Genomic DNA, 20,301 nt, shown 5'->3' with positions numbered 1-20,301 from the left:
TATTTGGCAAAACTAATACAATATTGTAAAGTTTAAAAATAAAATAAAATTTAAAAAAAAAAAAAAAGAAAGAAAAAAACAATTATAACTATGCTTTAAAAAAAAAAAAAAAAAGCCTCTTACTTGTCAGGAAGCAATTCTGCTATGAAGTTTTCTACTGACACAGCAGTCTGTTTTTCATGAATCACTCCAGTTCGACGCAAACTATCTATCCGTTCCTGGGCACCCTGAATAGAAACAGCGTATATTAGAAACTATTTCAAGTTAATCAGTATTAAATATGCTAATTGATTATATAAGTAATATGTGTACACATTTATACCCAAATACATATATACTCATTATAAACATGAAAACATACAGAACAACAGAGAGTAAATAGTGAAGAGGCTCACTCATATTCCCCTTAGTACTGATAGTCTGCAACACATCCTCCAAGTTATTCCTATATGCATTATTATTTTGGTTGCTATTGTGGAATGAATAATTTTATATTCCATGGTCTAATTGGTTATTACTAATATAAGAAAACTAGGTGTTTTTTAATGTTTTTTAATGGCCTCTGGCAAGAGGCCATCTTAAATGTTTCAATCCTAGTAGTTCTTTGGTTGATTCTCTCAAATTTTTCTAGGTAAGCAATCTTATCAATAGTAAATATGTTTTTTTCTCTTCTGAGTCCTTTTATATATATGGCCATGGATGGAGGAGCGTGGTAGGCTACAGTCCATGGGGTTGCAAAGAGTCGGACACAAATAAGCGACTTCACTTTTAAAATATGCACCAAAATGACAGTTTTTTTAACTGCAGTGTATTCATTACACCAAAGCTTAATCAAGAAAATAATTGCCATTTATGAAATAAAACTGAGGGGCTGAGAATACTATACAGATAACTCAAAAATCATGAATGAAATATATATCTGTAGTAGGAAACTAAAAGCTGGATTAGCAAGGACAAGGCTGCCATTTACTACTTTCATTTTAATCGCTTCATACAAGTACTCATAAATGATATGAGAATGAGTTCAAAAAGCTACATAAACACTTCTGAGTAAAACTAGTCATGGATAATACACCTATTTTTATCATGAACAGCAGCACTAAGCAGTGAATGAGATTATGAGGTCAATTCTTCAAAAACAAAAATTAAGAAAGCCAGGGCACTTTTAGAAACAATAGAATTTATTTCAGAGACAAATAAAAAAAAAGAAGTGAGAACATGTAAACCAACTTGTCATTAGTTACTAAACATGAAAGATGAAAGAAGATGTGATTTAAACTACAATGGAATCAAGCTGTATTTCTGCTTACTCTTGAATCTCGGCTACCTAGCACAACATCTAACTTAACAGGTACTCAGTAAGAACTTACAACATGAAAAAGTGAACAAGAGAAACATCAAGGGCTTCTAAAGGCCTACAGCACTAACGTTAGGCATCACCAAATTGAATGTGGAGATCACTTCTGAATTTGGAAGAAAATACAACAGCTAAGATGAACTTAATTCTTTGTATAGGATAAAGTACATCTGCCTAATTCACTCCTCCCAAAAGGTAGTTATGGCTAATTTTTATTCTAAAAATGTTTAAATAAATGTTAATTCAGTAAAAGCTATACAGGGATTAGTGGGCTGTTTATAGAGATTCATTCGCAACTTTTTAAAGATGGTATCTCAACTATGTACCATTAAAAAATAGTCCTAGATTTCATGCTCCCAAGGAAACAGAAACTCAGTCAGTTCATTTTTAACTACCCTATAGCACAGGGCTTATACTGCATAAGGTTCACAAAATATTTACCTGAACTGAATTAGCACCTATGAAAGATAGGATGGTGAGTTGGGAAGACAAGTTTACTTCTTGTTTTTATTCATGGAATCCAGAATATGCAGAGCAGGTAAATCAGCCTCTCTCCTCCTCTGACCACAGCATTTACTTAAATGCACATCTTTTAGAGTCACAAGTAGAGACACTTTAATATTAGTCCCATGTTTTGAAAAGGGAATTTTAATTTTATTTTTCAGCAGTGAAAGTGAAGTCACTCACTCATGTCTGACTCTTTGTGAGCCCATGGACTATAGCCTACCAGGCTCCTCCATCCATGGGATTTTCCAGGCAAGAGTACTAGAGTGGGTTGCCATCTCCTTCTCCAGAGGATCTTCCTGACTCAGGGATCGAACTTGGTCTCCCACATTGTAGGCAGATGCTTTACTGTCTGAGCTACCAGGGAACTTAGCAGTGAAGGAGAATAAAAAACTAGGTAGTTTAAAGGCTTGGTTAATTTGAAGTAATTATCTCAGAACTGAAATAAGATGCAGAAAGGCCTCTAGAGGTTACACTGTGCTCTGAGAGCTTAAACTAAGCAACTTGGATTCCACACTTCTTCATAATTTCTAATGGATAGTAACAACATGTCTGTTGAATATAACCTATAAGACAGTGGTCATAAATATACTTGGTTTTTCAGTAAAAGTAATACTTAGCATTAGAGAAGTCTTGGGAGCTTCCTAACTTTAATTATGGCTGATTAATTTCCTTACATCAAAAAATCAAGAGAGTTCCAGAACAACATCTACTTCTGCTTTACTGACTATGCCACAGCCTTTGACTGTGTGGATCACAATAAACTGTGGAAAATTCTTCAAGATATGGGAATACCAGACCACCTGATCTGCCTCCTGAGAAATCTGTACACAGGTCAGGAAGCAACAGTTAGAACTGGCAGGCTGTGTATTGTCACCCTGCTTATTTAACTTATATGCAGAGTACATCACGTGAAATTCCAGGCTGGATGAAGCACAAGCTAGAATCAAGATTGCTGGGAGAAATATCAATAACCTCAGATATACAGATGACACCACCCTTATGGCAGAAAGCGAAGAACTAAAGAGCCTCTTGATGAAAGTGAAAGAGGAGAGTGAAAAAGTTGGCTAAAAACTCAGCATTCAGAAAACTAAGATCATGGCACCTGGTCCCATCACTTTATGGCAAATAGATGGGGAAACAATGGAAACAGTGACAGACTTTATTTTTTGGGCTCCAAAATCACTGCAGATGGTGACTCCAGCCATGAAATGTAAAGATGCTTGCTCCCTGGAAGAAATGTTATGACCAACCTAGACAACATATTAAAAAGCAGAGACATTACTTTGCCAACAAAGGTCTGCCTAGTCAAAGCTATGGTTTATCCAATAGTCATCTATGGATGTGAGAGTTGGACTATAAAAAGCTGAGTGCCGAAGAATCGATGCTTTTGAACTGTGGTGTTGGAGAAGACTCTTGAGAGTCCCTTGGACTGCAAGGAGATCTAACCGGACCATCCTAAAGGAAATCAGTCCTGAATATTCATTGAAAGGACTGATGCTGAAGCTGAAATGCCAATATTTTGGCCACCTGATGCAAACTGACTCATTTGAAAAGACCCTGATGATGGCAAGGATTGAAGGCAGGAGGAGAAGGGGATGACAGAGGATGAGATGGTTGGATGGCATCATCTACTCAATGGACATGAGTGTGAGCAGGCTCTGGGAGTTGGTGATGGACGGGCAGGCCTGGCATGCTGCAGTCCATGGGGTCACAGTCAGACACGACTGAGCAACTGAACTGAACTGAAACAATTTCATATGCATAAAGGAAAACTTAGGTTTAGTTCAAAAAACCATTCACTTCAAATAAAAGCAGATGGATAGAAAAAAATCTGGTTTGAAATTTTAATACTCTGCTTTATTTTCTTCTCATTAGCTCCCTCTAGTGTACCCAAAATAAACAACTGATAAAATTACTAATTAGTTTGATATTTATATCAGTTTCAATGAATTTGAAGCTTGTATTAAAGACTGTGGAAAAGGAAACGATGTCTAAATTTGAAGGGCAAAAACCAATACTAAAACAAATCTGTCAAATAATAGCAAAATCACAACATAAACTAAACTATGTTCATAAAATTAGGTTTTTACAGAAAAAAATCTCCATCAGCCTTTCAAGTTCAGTATCTAGTTATCTGAAATATCTTTGATGTAATGATATTTAGCACAACAAAATATTGAAGACTCAAGCCTTAAAAACCATGAAATTCTGAGTTACATTCCAAAAATCATGTAGTGATCTATCATTAGAAAGTATTAACGACTTATCAGCTGACAACTTTATCTGGTCCTTTTTCTGTTTTTTTCCAGAACAATCAGAAACCACATGACTTGCCAGAAGATTTTACTGAGTCACTGTGTCATTTGCGTCCATAACATCCAAAACGTTATTCGGAATTGTCCCTTTGGATGACACTCGGGAGGATTTAATGTTCTGAGGTAATCTGGGGACATGAGATATGTCTTTATTTTCTACTGGGAGAGGGCAGAGCTTATAAAGAGGAGATGAGAAAGGAGATTCCATTACAAGTACGTATTCAGTCAGAACATTTTAGGAAAGAACACATGTGGAAACTGAGGAAGGAGAAGCTGAGTTCCTAAAAACTCTCTGGGTCTACCTTGACCTTGCAGAGTCTTTGTGTCTCACCAGAAGCGCACAGAGACAAGTGTGAAGACAGTGTGCTGTCTGATGGCAAAGGCACTATCACAGCATGGCAGCAGATGGGCAGCTAGAGCTCTCTTAAGGGAAATATCTGTTCTGGTAAGGTTTGTTTACCCCAAAGTTTGAAACAGCTCCCAGAGTGAAAACGTCTTTTGCATTAGACTGTTTAGTTGAGAAAATTACTTTTAAAAGTTTACCCTAGCACTTTCAATTGTACTGTTTGTGGCTTGATACCAAATTACCTCAATAAGGCTGCTAGATATTCATTTAAAAAAAAAACAAAACAAGGCAATATTCTAGAGTTCATATCTGTAAATAAAACAAAGATCTATGCTCCTGTAGACCTTAAATTCTAGTGGGAAAAAAAGCATTAAAAATAAAAATAATATAAATTATATAGTAGATCAGAAAATGCTGAATGCTATAGGAGGAAAAACAAAAAGGAGGGTTAGAGGGATCAGGAGTGCAGGATCAGTGGCAGCAGCCTGCAGTACTAAACCAGGCAGTCAGGACAGGCCTCGCTGCACAGGGAAGACGTGAAGACTAGAAGGAGGTCAGGGAGTCAACCAAGTAGGTATGTGAGAAAAGTGTCTCACAGAGAGCTAGTGGAAAGGCTGCAAGAGAGCAGCCTGTTAGACAAGGATAAGACCTGCAAGGAGGCCAATACAGCTGGCATGGAGGGAGCAAGGGGGAAGACTAGAGACGAAGCCAGAGGAACAACAGAAGACCACTGGTGTTGCCACTGTGAGAATAGTAGGGAGGCTTCCTAAAAAACTTACAAACAGCATTACCATGTGATTCAGCAACCCTACTCCTGGGCGTATATCTGGAAAAGACAAAAACACTCTATCTTGAAAAGATACATACACCCCAATGTTCATCAATAGATGAATGGATAAATAAGATGTGGCACTGCCATTTGCATTAAAATGACAGACCTAAAAGATTATGACACAAAGTGAAGTAAATCAGAGAAAGACAAACATGATATTGCTTATGTGAAATTTAAAAAAAAAGTACAAATGAACTTATTTACAAAACAGAAACAGATTCACAGATATAGAAAACAAACTTATGGTTACCAAAGAAGAAAGGGGATGCGGAATAAATTAGGAGTTTGGGATTAGGCTTCCCTGGTGGCTCAGATGGTGAAGTGTCTGTATGCAATGCAGGAGACCCAGGTTCGATCCCTGGATTGGGAAGATCCCTTGGAGAAAGAAATGGCAGCCCACTCCAGTACTCTTGCCTGGAAAATCCCATGGACTGAGGAGCCTGGTAGGCTACAGTCCATGGGGTCACAAAGAGTTAGACACAACTGACTTCACTTTCTCTTTCATTTTGGGATTAGCAGATACACACTATATATATACAAAACAAATAAACAATAAGAACCTACTGTATAGCACAGGGAACTATACTCAGTATCTTCTAATAACCTATAATGGAAAAGAATCTAAAAGAGAATACACACACACATATATATGGTATAACTGAATTATTTTGCTATACACCAGGAACAATGAAAATCAACTATACTTCAATCAGGAAAAAAAAAAAAAAGGCCAATTCAGCCAGGTCATATGGTGCTGTGGAAAGCACGGTAAGAAATTTGGATTTTTATACTAAGGGAAACAAAGTTCTGAAAAGTTGACCTAGTGTGCTGAAAGAATTATCCTGGCTCCTCTGTTGAAGATAACCTACAGGGCTACAAGGGTAGAAACTGACAACCTGTTAGAAGGTGAATGCAAGATTTCAGCAAGACCTTGTGATGGCTTTACCCAGGGTGGGGGCAATGAAGACACTGACAAGCAGTCAGATGCTGGATGTATTTTGAACGTATAGTGAACAAGATTTCTTGATGAGTTGGACGTGGGTAAGGAGAGAAGTCAAGGATGACTCCAGGTTTCTCACCTGAGAAAATGGAAGGACACAGATGTCATCAACTGAGATGGAGAAATCTTGGGGAAACAGATCAGAAGGAAAGAAAAGTAGTTGAGGACTAGATGTATTGAGACATTCAGGTGAAGGTGTCAAAAAGGCAACTTTTATATAAACCTAGTTTACATGAGAGGTGTATGCTGGAGACATAAACTCAAATCTGTCAGCACACAGCGGCTATTCAAAGCCATGGGACTGGATGAGATCATCAGGACAGTGAACACAGAAGAGGGGACAGGGATCATCAAGAGGCTGAGGAGAAAAGGAGGCACCGACAAAGAAAGCAGAAAGGAACTAGAGAGGCAGGGAGGAAACCAAGCGTGGCATCCATGAGCATAAAGACATTACGGAGGAGTCTTAAAGCCCATGCTAGAGCAAAGAAGATGGAACTACACTGGTGACCTTGAGAGCACATCCTCAGTGGAGTGGTGGGAGGTGACACCCTGACTGAAGGGACTGTTAAGACAATATGAAGCAAAGAACTAGAGATAAAAGTGTTGGTAACTCTGGAAGTTTTGCTGCAAAATGAAGCAAAAAGCTAAGGTAGGAGGTGATGGGGAAACAGGGGTAAAAAACTAAGGTTTTCTTTGGTTTTTCTTTTTAAGGTGGGAGCAGTGTTTGTACGCTGATGAATTGTTCACTTGTTCTTGCATGTCTGTATACTGATGGTGATGATAAAACATGTATGAGAGGGAGGGCAGAACTCTCGGAACTTAGCACCTAGAAGGCTAAGGGGGACTACGTCTAGTATGGTAATAGGATTGGTTTGGATAACTGACAGTTTTTTGTTTGTTTGTTTTTAATGATTATAGGCCAGAAGACCAAGTATGTGCGATTCAAGTGGAGGTGTGAGTATGCAAGTGTATGAAATCTGTCTTCAAAATAAGCCATTCTATCATCTGCCACTATTATGTAAGGATTATAGACACCTGCAGATGCAATCACAAGGTCATCTTCCTTTACCAAAAAGTACAGCAGTGTCTTACTTTTGGTGAGTGCGTTATAAGATTTAATAGGTTTCTACATGCTGGTGAGACCCTGGCACACTCTGGTTATACACAGGCATTGTGCCTATAACTTGCCAGGTAGTTGGGTCTCTAAGGTAAATCAGTTAAAAGGACAAAGAAAGAGAAGACTCAAAGTAAGCAAGCTAAGAAAGATTTTTCGGTGAGTGGCTGAGTTCCTCTTACCAAGTACAAGAGAAAAGGGGGACTCGCCAGGTAAATTTAAAACCCTGCTCCCAATAATCAAAACATATTTTTAGGTTTCTTTAAAATTCCACTATCGTTGTAACACTAGAGAGTTGTCCAATTAAAAACCAAATCAGTATTTCAGTATGTAAAAACCCAACAACTCCACAGAGACCACAGAATTATCATCAGAATTATGAAAAAATAAGCCAGCAGTTTCCATATCCTAAACAGATGCTCTATTACTCACTTTTAATCCCGCTGCGTAGCCCACTGGCTGTGGGGCAATGTTGGACTGCCCGGCTTCCCCTAGAACCACAGCGAGGCCGAAGACCTCCTGGAAGGCGTCTCGGACGGCAGCAACTTTTACTTCTTTATTCGAGGTCACTACAATATCCAGTTCACCTCCAGATTCTAAAAAGATCAGAAGAAAAATTCAAATTAATGAAATTCTTGTAATTACTACATGCACTAACATTTTATGACATAATTAGTACCAACCTGGCAAAACGACGTAAGATATAGATTAACCTTTTAATTGGCTGAGAAACTGAGGCCAACAAGGTCTTGCCCAAGGTAACACAGCTACTTAGCAATGATATCAGGACTCCACCCTAGGCCTGTACATTTTGACTCTACCATGTGAAGTAAGCACACACACTTCACCCTGTCATCTAACATCTTGTTTCGAGATTTCTCAAAAAAGCTGTGAAACATTTTGCTCTTGAAACAACACTATGCTGTTCCTTAGTAGGTGTCTTTTGGAGCAGTTTAAAGTATTTTCCAAATATCTGAGCTTTTTATTATGGACTTTTTCCTGATTGGAATAATGTTCCACAGATCCCATCTTTATTGGAATTTAAGTCATCAAAACCTAAAAGCAATGGGTTACATAGGAAAGAAAAAGAATATGTCTTTTTTTCCCCTCCATGTGGAATATAGCTCTTGACCCAAGCAAAGTACTGTTCCATTAGGCTTCAGCTCAAAAAGCTGTTCACTTTGTGATGACTCATGTCACTTTTAATGATTATAAAGACAGCTCATTAAAAAAAAATGTAGAAACCTAAACTGTGTTAAAATCCATTTCTAATAGTTCCTATGCTTTCTTGATACATTTGAAATTGTTATAGTGATTTCTAAAATATTTGTATAAAAAGATGGTTAAGTTCGGCTAGAGTTTTGTTAGATCCAAATGGTCTAGTTTTTGCTGTCAATAGCTTTTTCACACTCAAGTCTTACTGCTTTTTATCTGCTAATAATAGAAATTTCATTTTGTATCTTTCTCTTTTTTTTTTTTTTTCCTTTTTCTAGATGTCATGCAGAGTACTAGGCCTGAAGAAACTCTTGGGTTTGAGTCCCGATTTTATCATTTACTGGCTCTGTTACCTTGGGGAAGTCACGGAGCTTGTTTCCTTACAGAAAAATTCCTGCCACCTCACAGAGCTTGCTCTAAGGATTAAAAAGGTAAATGCTTCAAATAGGTAATGGGTCTAACACAATACCCATTAAAACAACAAGAGCTCCAAAAATGCTAATTCTTTTTTTTTTCTCATTAAAAATAAGATCCTGTGAAAAGAATATATATACTACAAATTATATCAAACTTGATTACTATGAATATATAAAATCAATATATATGGTAGGGTCCCATTCTAAATCGTGACAATTAGAAACACAGAGACTAATTCAGCTGAATTCTTTGATTCAATTTTCTACTTAAAGGGAAGCAAAGTGGCTGTTAGCGCCACCAAGTTGTATGACAGAGAATAATAATAAATTTCTCCGAACACAAGTTCCTCATCTAAAACTTGAGGAAAATAACACCTAGCTTGCAGATCTCTTATGAGAATTAGTACCTGGCAGATCATATTTAATAAATGGTAGTTACCATTAGTAGGTCTTGTCTTTTGACATTTACTAGACAGTCAATTATCAAGAGACTCAAGACTTGAGAAAGTTATTAACTTTTTATTGCTACTGAAAAATCTCTGTTCAAGTATCTGGTGCACAGCTTTGGCCACTAAATTATTATCTTCAATAGATTTACTAATAATTGGTCATAAATCCTGCTGAGAGATTATGTTATTTCACTTATTGGATATGTACATTAACCATCTGGAAAATTCTTGGTAATGAGGGTTCTAAGGTGGTTAAAATTAAAATAGCTTCCCTAGCAAACCTCAGTAATGAGATATTATTAGTAAACAGATTAACAGCCTCTAAAAAGTTTATTCCTGAGTTACACATAACCACATGTAATTAAAGTAGATAACTGAAGAAATGTCAAAAGCCAAATATGAACAAAGCAACACCTCAAATGTCAATAGTGATAGTAAAATCCATATAAAGCAACACTAACCATATTTATAATTAAAATCAGCAAGTATACTAATAATTCAAATTTTTACTCCTGCAAAGTTCATGCTGTGACGTTTTCAAAAATTTTAATGACTAAGGAAAACATGAATTAAAAGCACCAAGACTAACAATCAACGTAAGAACATAGGATTGCCACTGATTATAAGACCTATAAGATTACACTCAGTGGCTGACATGAGCACATACTTTACATGGCAGATGCTGCTCTAGTTTAAGTACATACTGATATACGGAGCCATGCCAGGGTCCAGCGTTGTAATCATGCTTTCTACCGAATGTTTTGTTTTATCGAGCACAGATTTCACCATAGGGTTCCCAGCCACACCCTGCACAGAACAAATTCACATGTGAATACACATTCTAAGCAAAAATCACTGTGACGGTGAAACAAACTTTAATTTTCCAATGCACTGCAGACCTATGCTTCTCTAAAGTGTAAGAAAAATAAGGTTATGGCAATGTCAAATTGCTATGAAATTTCAAAACACTTCCTCTCAACTTCTCTTTATCTCATTGTGGATTGACAGCAACCAACAGACCCCATTTCAAGCAGCACTGACCTTGAAAGTATGTTTATTGTATATAAGCATATGTGTATGCACATATGTTAATTTCATTTCTATGTAAACATATATTTTTACTTCATTTCATTATTAGTTATCTATATAAAAGACTAGGCAAAACTTGTCCATTAGGGTCCCAAATAAAGACTGTAATCAAGTGTTTCTCCAAAGACTCATATTTTGTTCCCTAATAGTAAAAAAAAATTTATCTTTACTTCCCAGAAAAATTACTTATTACTTTAATATATAATATTTTATATTCTATGAAAGTTTTCTTTTTTCCTACTTCCTATTTGTCTTGTTCCCAAACTCTCACTTTTAAAAAAGTCAGACCTATTCCTCTGAATTCTTAAAACCACACTAGTAGATAGAAAGAACCAGATCTGAGGAGTTCCTTTCATCTATGCTTCTCCCACAGTCAAACAGACTTAGAGGGAGCAATGCCTCCTGAGATGGCATCTGGTTAACAGGCCATGATTCCACCTGTCTCAACTACCATTAAACTAAGGTGATTCAAAACAAAAATGTCTTCATAACATTGATATTTAAGACTGTCAACTCATCTTACGCTGAACATTAGAAGAGTTATTTACAAAATCTGTACAGCTGAACTATTACAACTGGTAATTGACATGCAAACACAGGCTCTTAACAAGAAAAAGAAGTGATAGTTCCTACACAAAGAAAACGTTTAAAAAGCACAAAGTGATAGAAGCTTAGAAAAAATGCCATCTTTCTAATACATAAAGCTCAAATGCTGTAAATCAGCGTAACTACCTAACAATCAAAAATTATGTTTAATGTATAATCAAATTGCAACCAAACCCTCAGACTACTGAAGGGAACTTGATTGACAAAGTGACTTTGGAATCATTTAAGAAAGTGGTTAAGAAAAATAAATGGAAAATACCGGTACAGAAAAATTTTGAAGAGAAAAACAGAAAACTTATACAATCAAGTGCTGATCTGTCTTTAAGAATGCAAAGACTGAGAACCCACCTTTCTATCTGACTCAACAGATACTCCGATCCCCACCTCAGCACAGAGTAGGCTTTCAATAAATATTAATGTAACAAACAGTTACAATTATTAAAATAGTGCAGTACTGCTGCAAGGACAGGCAGAGCAGTGGAATAAAATACAGAGCCCACTAACTGACATTATCACACACAATTTAGTAACTAAGATGAAGGTGACATATCAAATCACTGGGATATGATTTTAGAATACTCGATTAAGTGGTTGGGAAAAAAGTAAGTTTGATTTCCACCTCCATAATATATTAAAGTTATCAGCTATATCAAATGGTATGGTAAAAAAAATACTGCCATAAGAAAATTAAAAGAAATCATAAAAAAACAATTATCAAACTGTAGTAGGTAAAGGTCATTTTTATCATTTAAAAAAACTCATATAAATGACTCCCAAAAATTTAGAAGATTTTGTGTCAATAAAGCATAATAAAGTTGAAATGTATGATAAAAATGGAGAATATGGCAATGTATGACAGCATAAAATAAAATATTAAGAGTTATTATGAAGTCACTAAAGAAAGTAATCCCAATTCAAAACTGGGCAAAGAATATGAATACAGACTTCACAAAAGAAAAATACAAATGGTCAAAAATCACAGTTAAAAAAAAACTCAAATTCAGTAACAAAGTAATGTAAATTTAAACAAGGTATTATTTGCCTATCAAATTAGAAAATACTATATTTCAATTAATAATCACTTCTCGCAAGTGAAAGATCTTACAGCGGGGTGTTCTGTTATAATTTACCTGAAGAGCAATATATATCTGTAGTTTTTAAAATGTTCACACTGACATTTATTAGGAATTAACTCTGATAAAGCAGAGGTACACAAAGATTTGCATACAAGAGGCTCATCATAATTTTATTAATAAGAATTACAACCAGAAAAAGCCAATAACAGGTTAGTGAAATAAAACATGGGAAATAAATGCAATGAATAACATGCTGGGCAAAGTAGACTGAAGAATATTTTATGGCTGGGAAGATGTTCATGATCACTAAGTTAAGATACACGAAAGACACAAAATTGTGTCCACATGTCCCTACTCCACTTTGCTTTTAATTAAAGAGATATATTTACCTAGATATGCACATCCAGAAGACTAAGAGGAACTATAGAAAAAGAATAGTGAAAGTGAAAGGCACTCAGTCATGTTCGACTCTTTGCAACCCCATAGACTATACAGTCCATGGAATTCTCCAGGCCAGAATACTGGAGTGGGTAGCCTTTCCCTTCTCCAGGGGATCCTTCCCAACCCAGGAATCGAGCCTAGGTCTCCCGCATGGCAGGTGGAATCTTTACCAGCTGAGCCACAAGGGAAGCCCAAGAATACTGGAGTGGGTAGCCTATCCCTCCTCTAGCGGACCTTCTGGACCAAGGAATCAAACCGGGGTCTCCTGCATGGCAGGCAGATTCTTTACCAACTGAGCTATCAGGGAAGCCCAGAAAAAGTGTAATAAGACTAAAAAGATATTTTACAATGATTTTTCCTTATACTATTCTTTTTTATTTTCAAAATTCTCTTAAGTTTTATAATTAAAAACTTACACACGGTTTTTAAAGTAAATACCCCTTACCTTAATAAAACCCCAGAGTCCACCAGCTGAAGCTTCATCCTGACCTCTACCAATTCTAGGGTCTTCCTGCTCCTCTGGGAAAGTGATGGCTGATGTGGTTCCAGTTCCCTGTGCCACAGATGTCAAACCGGCTTGCTGAGTAATAGGAGTTGGCAAAATACCTAGTTAATGGCAAAAATGTTTACATATGTAATTTATTCCATAAAATATCTCCTATAAAAAAGATGCTACAACATATGAAATGAGTAGTTCAAAACAGCTTTAATCATGTTACTATACACTCAGGCATTTCAACACTGAGATATGAATTCAAAGAATCACCTAAATTATACAAACTCCAAAAAAGAAATTTCTTTCCTTCTTCTTAGGCTTATTATCTAGTGCCCTGAAAATGGACAAAAAAATATACCCAAAAGTACTTCATGTTTGCCCAATGTAGCACATGGATGCAAACAGCTACAGCCTGATTCTCCTTAAGGCATAAAAATAGCTGATATAAGCACTCAAGCTCATTATACAAAATGAAAATAAAAATTAGTAAACATATCCATATACAATATTTTAACTAAAAAAGAAAATCCACACATATATACACATGGGTGTCATACCTGCACTTGGCAAAAATTTTTGTTAAAGTAGATAATCCAAACTGGATTTAAAAAAAAAATCACAACAAAGTTGTTTCTTTTCCTAAAATCAGAGAAACAATAGGAAGAATATGACAGGATGAAGTTTTAATACTGATTTCCAACAACCATTCCAGGGAAGCCAAAGAACAGCCATTTCTAGGTGTTCTTGACCTAGAAAATAAAATAGTCTGACACCACCAACTTACGGTACATACACTTACTTGATTTTGAACTTTTACATGGCTAAATAAAACTACTCCCTGGATTGTTCAGTTCTGATAATTTTTAAGTAAAGCTAAACTCAGACTTCACCTTGGTGTTTCTCTATAACCACACAAAATGTTAGGACAAAATTTTGTAATTTTGTCTTACATTTCCCTTCCTTCGTGGCTCAGCTGGTAAAGAATCTGCCTGCAACGCAGACCTGGACTGGATCCCTGCATTGGGAAGATTCCCCTGGAGACGGGAAACGCTACCCACTTCAGCATTCTGGCCTGGAGAATTCCATGGACTGTACAGTCCATGGGGTCACAGAGTCAGACACAACTGAGCGACTTTTGCTTTCACATACTAACCATGTTCTAAGTTTTATATCATATAAAAATCGTATATTAAGTAACATCAATTTTATTTTAATACTTTAAATGAAAATAGAAAGCTCTGAAAATCAAAGGGAATAAAACATTCATGCAGAGTAACAAGAACCCTCCTTTACTGCTGCTAAGAAAGTAAAATGAATGGTGCAGCTGCTTTAGACAATAGTCTGATAGTTGTACTAAAGTCAGCAATTCTGACATGCATCCCAACAGCAGCACTATTTACATGAGCCAAGACACGGAAGCAACCTAAATGTCCATCAACAGATGATTCAATAGATGTGGTATATGTATACACAATGGGATATTACTCAGCCATAAAGAAAGAATGAAATAATGCCATTTGCAGCAACATGGATGAACCTAGAAATTATCATACTAAGTGAAGTAAATTAGACAAAGACAAATATCACGTTATTACTTATATGTGGAATTTAAAAACATGATGCAAATGAACTTATTCACAACACAAACTCACAGACATACTAAAAATTAACAAATTGATGGTTATCAAAGGCGAAGAGGAGGGGATAAATTAGGAGTTTGGGATTAACAGAAAAACATTACTATGTATATATAACAGATAAATAACAAGAACCTACTGTATAGCACAGGGAACTCTACTCAATATCTTGTAATAACCTATATTGGAAAAGAATCTGAAAAAGAATAGATATAGATATATGTATAACCGAGTAACTATGCTGTATACCTGAAACTAACACAGTGTTATAAAGCAACTTTACTTCAATTTATTTAGGAAAAAAAAATGAAGCCCTTCAGGAAAAAAAAAAAAAAACTCAGCAATTCTGAACCTAGGTACATACTCAAGAGAAATGAAAACATTTCCATGTAAAACTTGCACACCAAGGTTCATAAAATCAGTACTCACCATAGCCACAAAGTGGAAACAACCCAACAGTTTACCAACTGATGAATAAATAAAAACATGGTATATCCATACAATGGCATATAATCCAGTCCTAGAAAGGAAGAATGCTCTGACACCTGTTACAACATGGATGAATCTTGAAAACATCACACTAAGTGAAGGTGGCCTGTCACAAAAGACTACATATTAATACAAGTCCATTTATGTGAAATGTCCAAAACAAGCAAATCTACAGAAACAGAAAGTAGATTAGTGGTTCTGAGAACCATGAGGATTGGGAGATGTATGGAGTGACTGCTAACAGGTGTGCAGTTTCTTTGGGGGTGATTAAAAGGTTCTAAAATTGACTGTGGTGATGGCTGCACAACTTGGTAAATATAGTAACAACTATTAAACTGTACATGTCAAAGTGAATTGTATGGGAATTACACCTCAATAAAGCTGTTTAAAAAAAAAAAAAACAAAAAAACAGATAATACATTCCCTATAGCCAGCCACCTGTTTCAAAGTGTCAATGAGAGAATACCTGTCACTGGAGGTGCAGAAAACGATGGCATCAGGGGTGTCTGTGGAGCTCTTCCTGCATGTCCCCTCGTAATGTCGTAAGTTGAGCCAACAGAGAATCCCGAAGTGGGAGGACCCGAAGGGGGTGCAGATAAGAGAGTGTTTGGGGCAGAGGTGGAAGGCGGGAAGTGGGATAGAGGAGGATGACTGAAGGCAGCAGCCGTAGGTGGAGAAGCAGGAGGTGGCAGAGAGGTAACGAGCGGAGGAACGGAAGGAACTGGTGAAGATGGCACAAAGGGCAAGGGTGCCGCAGGCTGCACAGGAGGCAGGGACGGCTGCGGGGTGGAGTACACCTGAGGCGGCAGGCTCTGCACAGAGGAGGCGCTTGGAGAAGAGAAGGTGCTGGCTGCGGCTAGGAAAGAGGGGAGGGAAAATCACACGTCAGTGACATGCTTTTCACTTAGTTTTCAAAGTCTCTTATTACCATCTTGGAAAATTTTTAAATTTAACAGACCCTATTCCCAAGAGTTATCTTTAAATACATAATTAACAATACGTGAGTATGACTGAGTGCAAATGACTTTCAATTCCCATCAGTAAAAGCAGCAGGTATATAAAATTAAGTTATGGTATTGCACATCTTTGTGTTTCTGTTTGTTTTGTTGTGCTTTTAATAAAACAGACCTGCTTTTCATTTCTGCTAATACAAGCATAAAACCTCACAATTTAGGGCTCAAAAACTTTGGTCAGAAGGTTAATCTCCACGAAGTCACAGAACATTAGACAAAGCTAATGCGCTTTTTAGGATATTTCTGTCATAACAAAGATGATTTCTAGTTAATATGAAAACAAAAAATAAAAATTAAAGCAAAACAAAGATGTTTTCTGCCTTTGGGCTTAAATAAAAAAGGCTATTTACCTTCATCCTGGCAAAGATTACAAAAGTTTTAATATATAGGCACACCTCACGTTATTTTGCGTCATTTTACAAATTGAAGGTTTGCAGCAAACCTTACGTCAAGCAAGTCTATCGGTGCCGTTTTACCCGGCAGCATTTGTTCTTTGTGTCTCTGTGTGACATTCTGGTACCACTCAAAATATTTCACATTTCACATTATTATTGTATTTGTTATGGTGATGCATGATCACTGATCTTTGGCACTGCAAAAAGATTACAACTTGCTGAATGCCCAGATGATAGCCAGCATTTTAAAGCAATGCTTTAGCAAAGTATTTAATTGAAGTGGGTACATTTTGAAGTGGGTACATTGTTTTCTTTTTAGACATAGGCATAATCTATTACACACTTAACAGACTACAGTATGGTGCAATCGTAATTTCTATATGCACTAGGAAATAAAAAAAATCATGTGACTTGCTTTACTGCAGTGTTCTGGAACTGAACTCACAGTATCTCTGAGGTATGTCTCTAGGCTTTTGTTAAATGACTCTCAGAAAAGACGACAGTATCCTGACTCTCCTCAAAACCCACTGACGCTAGACAACTGCACGTACCTAAAGGAGCCGGGGAGGAGGAGAGCGCAGCAGAAGCCAGGCCCCCAGAATTCGGTGGGGGGGTCCCAGGTGGCGTTGTCTCTATTCCACTTTCTTCCATCATTTTTCAATTTCAGTACAACTGTAAAAATATTAAAATGTAATAAAGATTACACAGTAATAAAAAGTATACTTTTAAACCTTGTATCAGTTCAGTTCAGTCGCTCAGTCGTGTCCAACTCTTTGCGACCCCATGAATTGCAGCACGCCAGGCCTCCCTGTCCATCACCAACTCCCGGAGTTCACTCAGACTCACGTCCATCGAGTCGGTGATGCCATCCAGCCATCTCATCCTCTGTCGTCCCCTTCTCCTCCTGCCCTCAATCCCTCCCAGCATCAGAGTCCTTTCCAATGAGTCAACTCTTCACATGAGATGGCCAAAGTACTGGAGTTTCAGCTTTAGCTTGTATAGTTAGCAAATAAAGCATTTAGAGAAGAGCTAACACCTATCCTACTCAAACTCTTCCAGAAAATTGCAGAGGAAGGTAAACTTCCAAACTCATTCTGTGAGGCCACCATCACTGATACCAAAACCAAGACATCACACAAAAAGGAAAATTACGGGCCAACATCACTGATGAACATGGACATGAAAATCCTCAACAGAATACTAGCAAACAGAATCCAACCATATATTTAAAGGATCACACACCATGATCAAGTGGGGTTTAATCCCAGGGATGGAAGAATTCTTCAATATATGCAAATCAATCAATGTGACACACAATATTAACAAATGGAAGGCCTAAATCATAGGAATATCTCAATAGATGCAGAAAAAGCTTCCAACAAATTTCAATACCCATTTATTACAAAAACGCTTCAGAAAACGGGCACAGAGCAAACCTACCTTAACACAGTAAATGCCATATATGACAAATCCACAGCAAACATTATTCTCAACAGTGAAAAACTGAAAGCATTTTCTCTAAACAAGACTAGGGTGCCCACTCTGGCCAATATTATTCAACATAGTTCGTTCTAGATGTCCTAGCCACAGAAATCAGAGAAGAGAAAGAAATAAAAGGAATACAAATTGGAAAAGAAGAAATAAAACTCACTGTGGATGACATGGTAGTGTACATGGAAAATCCTAAAGATGCCACCAGAAAACCACCAGAGCTAACCAATGAAGTTGCAGGGTACAAAATCAATACACAGAAATCTCCTGCATTTCCACTCACTAACAATGGAAGATCAGAAAGAGAAATTAAGAAAACAATCCCATTTACCATTGTAACAAAAAGAATAAAACACCTAGGAATAAACCTACCTGCAGAGACAGAAGACCTGTATGCAGAAAACTATAAGACCCTGATGAAAGAAATCAAAGACAACGCAAACAGACGCAGAGCTATACTAAGTTCTTCGTCTGAATAATCAATATTGTGAAAATGATCACATTATCCAAAGCAATCTACAGATTCAGTGCAATCCCTCTTAAACTACCAATGCCATTTTTCACAGAACTAGAACAAAAAATTTTTACAATTTGTATGAAAACACAAAAGACCCCGAACAGCCAAAGCAATCTTGAGAAAGAGTGAGCTAGAGTAATCAGGCTCCCTGACTTCAGACTGTACTCCAAAGCTACAGTAATCAAGACAATACAGTACTGGCACAAAAACAGAAATACAGTTCAATGTCTACAGATAACCTGAAGCACCAATGGGCACCTAATCTTTGACAAAGGAGGCAGGACAATACAATGGAGAAAAACAGCCTCTTCAGTAAGGGTGCTGGGAAAACTGGACAGCTACATGTAAAAGAATGAAATTAGAACATTTCCTAACACCATCAAAAAATAAACTCAAAATAGATTAAAAATCTAAATGCAAGTCTAGACACTATAAAATTCTTAAGAGGAAAACATAAAACATTCTGACATAAAATGCAGCTGGATCCTTTCTGACCCACCTCCTAAAAAAAAATAAAACCAAAAATAAACAAATGGGTCCTAATAAAACTTAGAAAGCTTTTACAAAGCAGGAAACCATAAACAAGATGAGAAGACATTCCTTAGAATGGGAGAAAGTATTTGCAAATGAAACAACGGACAAGGGATTAATCTCCAAAATATACAAGCAAATCATGTAGATCAATATCAAAAAAATTAACAGCCCAATCAAAAAATGGATGGAAGACCTAAATAGTCACTTCTTCAAAGAAAACACACAAATGTCTAATAAACACATAAAAAAGTGCTCAACATCATTTATTATTAGAGAAATGCAAATCAATACAATGAGATATTACCTCACAACTGGTCAGAACGGCCATCATCAAAAAATCTACAAACAATAAATGCTGGAGAAGGTGTGAAGAAAAGGGAACCTTCGTACACTATGAGACTGTAAATTGATAGAGCTTCTAGCAGAACCGTATAGAGGGTCCTTAGAAAACTAAAAATAGAACTAACATATGATCCAGCAATCCCACCATTTGGGCACATACTCTTGAGAAAACCGTAATTCAAAATACACACGCACCCCAATGCTCACTGCAGCACCATTTACAACAGCCAGGACATGGAAGCAACCTAGATGGCCATCAACAGATGAATAGATAAAGAAGATGTAGGGGTACATACACACAATGGAATATTAGTCATAAAAAGGAACAAAACTGGGTCGGGGATAGACCCAAGTCTGTCATACAGAAAGTAAAGTCAGTTAGAAAGAGAAAAATATCCTGAATTAACACATATGTATGAAATCTAGAAAGATGGTACAGACGAGTCTGTTTGCAGGGTAGGAACAGGGATGCAGACACAGAGAAGAGACATGTGGGCATGGTGGTGGGGTGGGAAGAGGGCATGGGGGAGATAAGCTGCAGAGCAGGACTGACTATACACACTTCCACATGTAGGACAGATAGGGAGGGGAGAGTGTAACACAGGGAACTCAGCTCAGGGCCCT

The 20,301-nt window shown here is 37.0% G+C and overlaps 1 protein-coding gene across 1 annotated transcript in view; it reads right to left on the bottom strand.

Moving 5' to 3' along the window:
• The window catches only part of PRRC1 (proline-rich coiled-coil 1), a 50,003-nt gene that overhangs the window by 21,763 nt on the left and 7,939 nt on the right, over positions 1 to 20,301 (bottom strand). Inside the window, exons 2-7 of the mRNA XM_010846329.1 lie at positions 17,345 to 17,465; positions 15,852 to 16,241; positions 13,209 to 13,369; positions 10,256 to 10,358; positions 7,904 to 8,067; positions 124 to 227 (exon numbers count right to left, since the gene is read on the bottom strand). Coding sequence (XP_010844631.1) covers positions 124 to 227; positions 7,904 to 8,067; positions 10,256 to 10,358; positions 13,209 to 13,369; positions 15,852 to 16,241; positions 17,345 to 17,447 — 1,025 coding nt within the window. The 5' untranslated portion in view covers positions 17,448 to 17,465. The remainder of the gene's footprint in view (positions 1 to 123; positions 228 to 7,903; positions 8,068 to 10,255; positions 10,359 to 13,208; positions 13,370 to 15,851; positions 16,242 to 17,344; positions 17,466 to 20,301) is intronic.

This window comes from Bison bison, unplaced genomic scaffold, assembly GCF_000754665.1.
Source record: "Bison bison bison isolate TAMUID 2011002044 unplaced genomic scaffold, Bison_UMD1.0 scf7180017864235, whole genome shotgun sequence".
Classification (NCBI taxonomy): Eukaryota; Metazoa; Chordata; class Mammalia; order Artiodactyla; family Bovidae; genus Bison; species Bison bison.
This window is presented reverse-complemented; position numbering and strand designations above follow the sequence as displayed.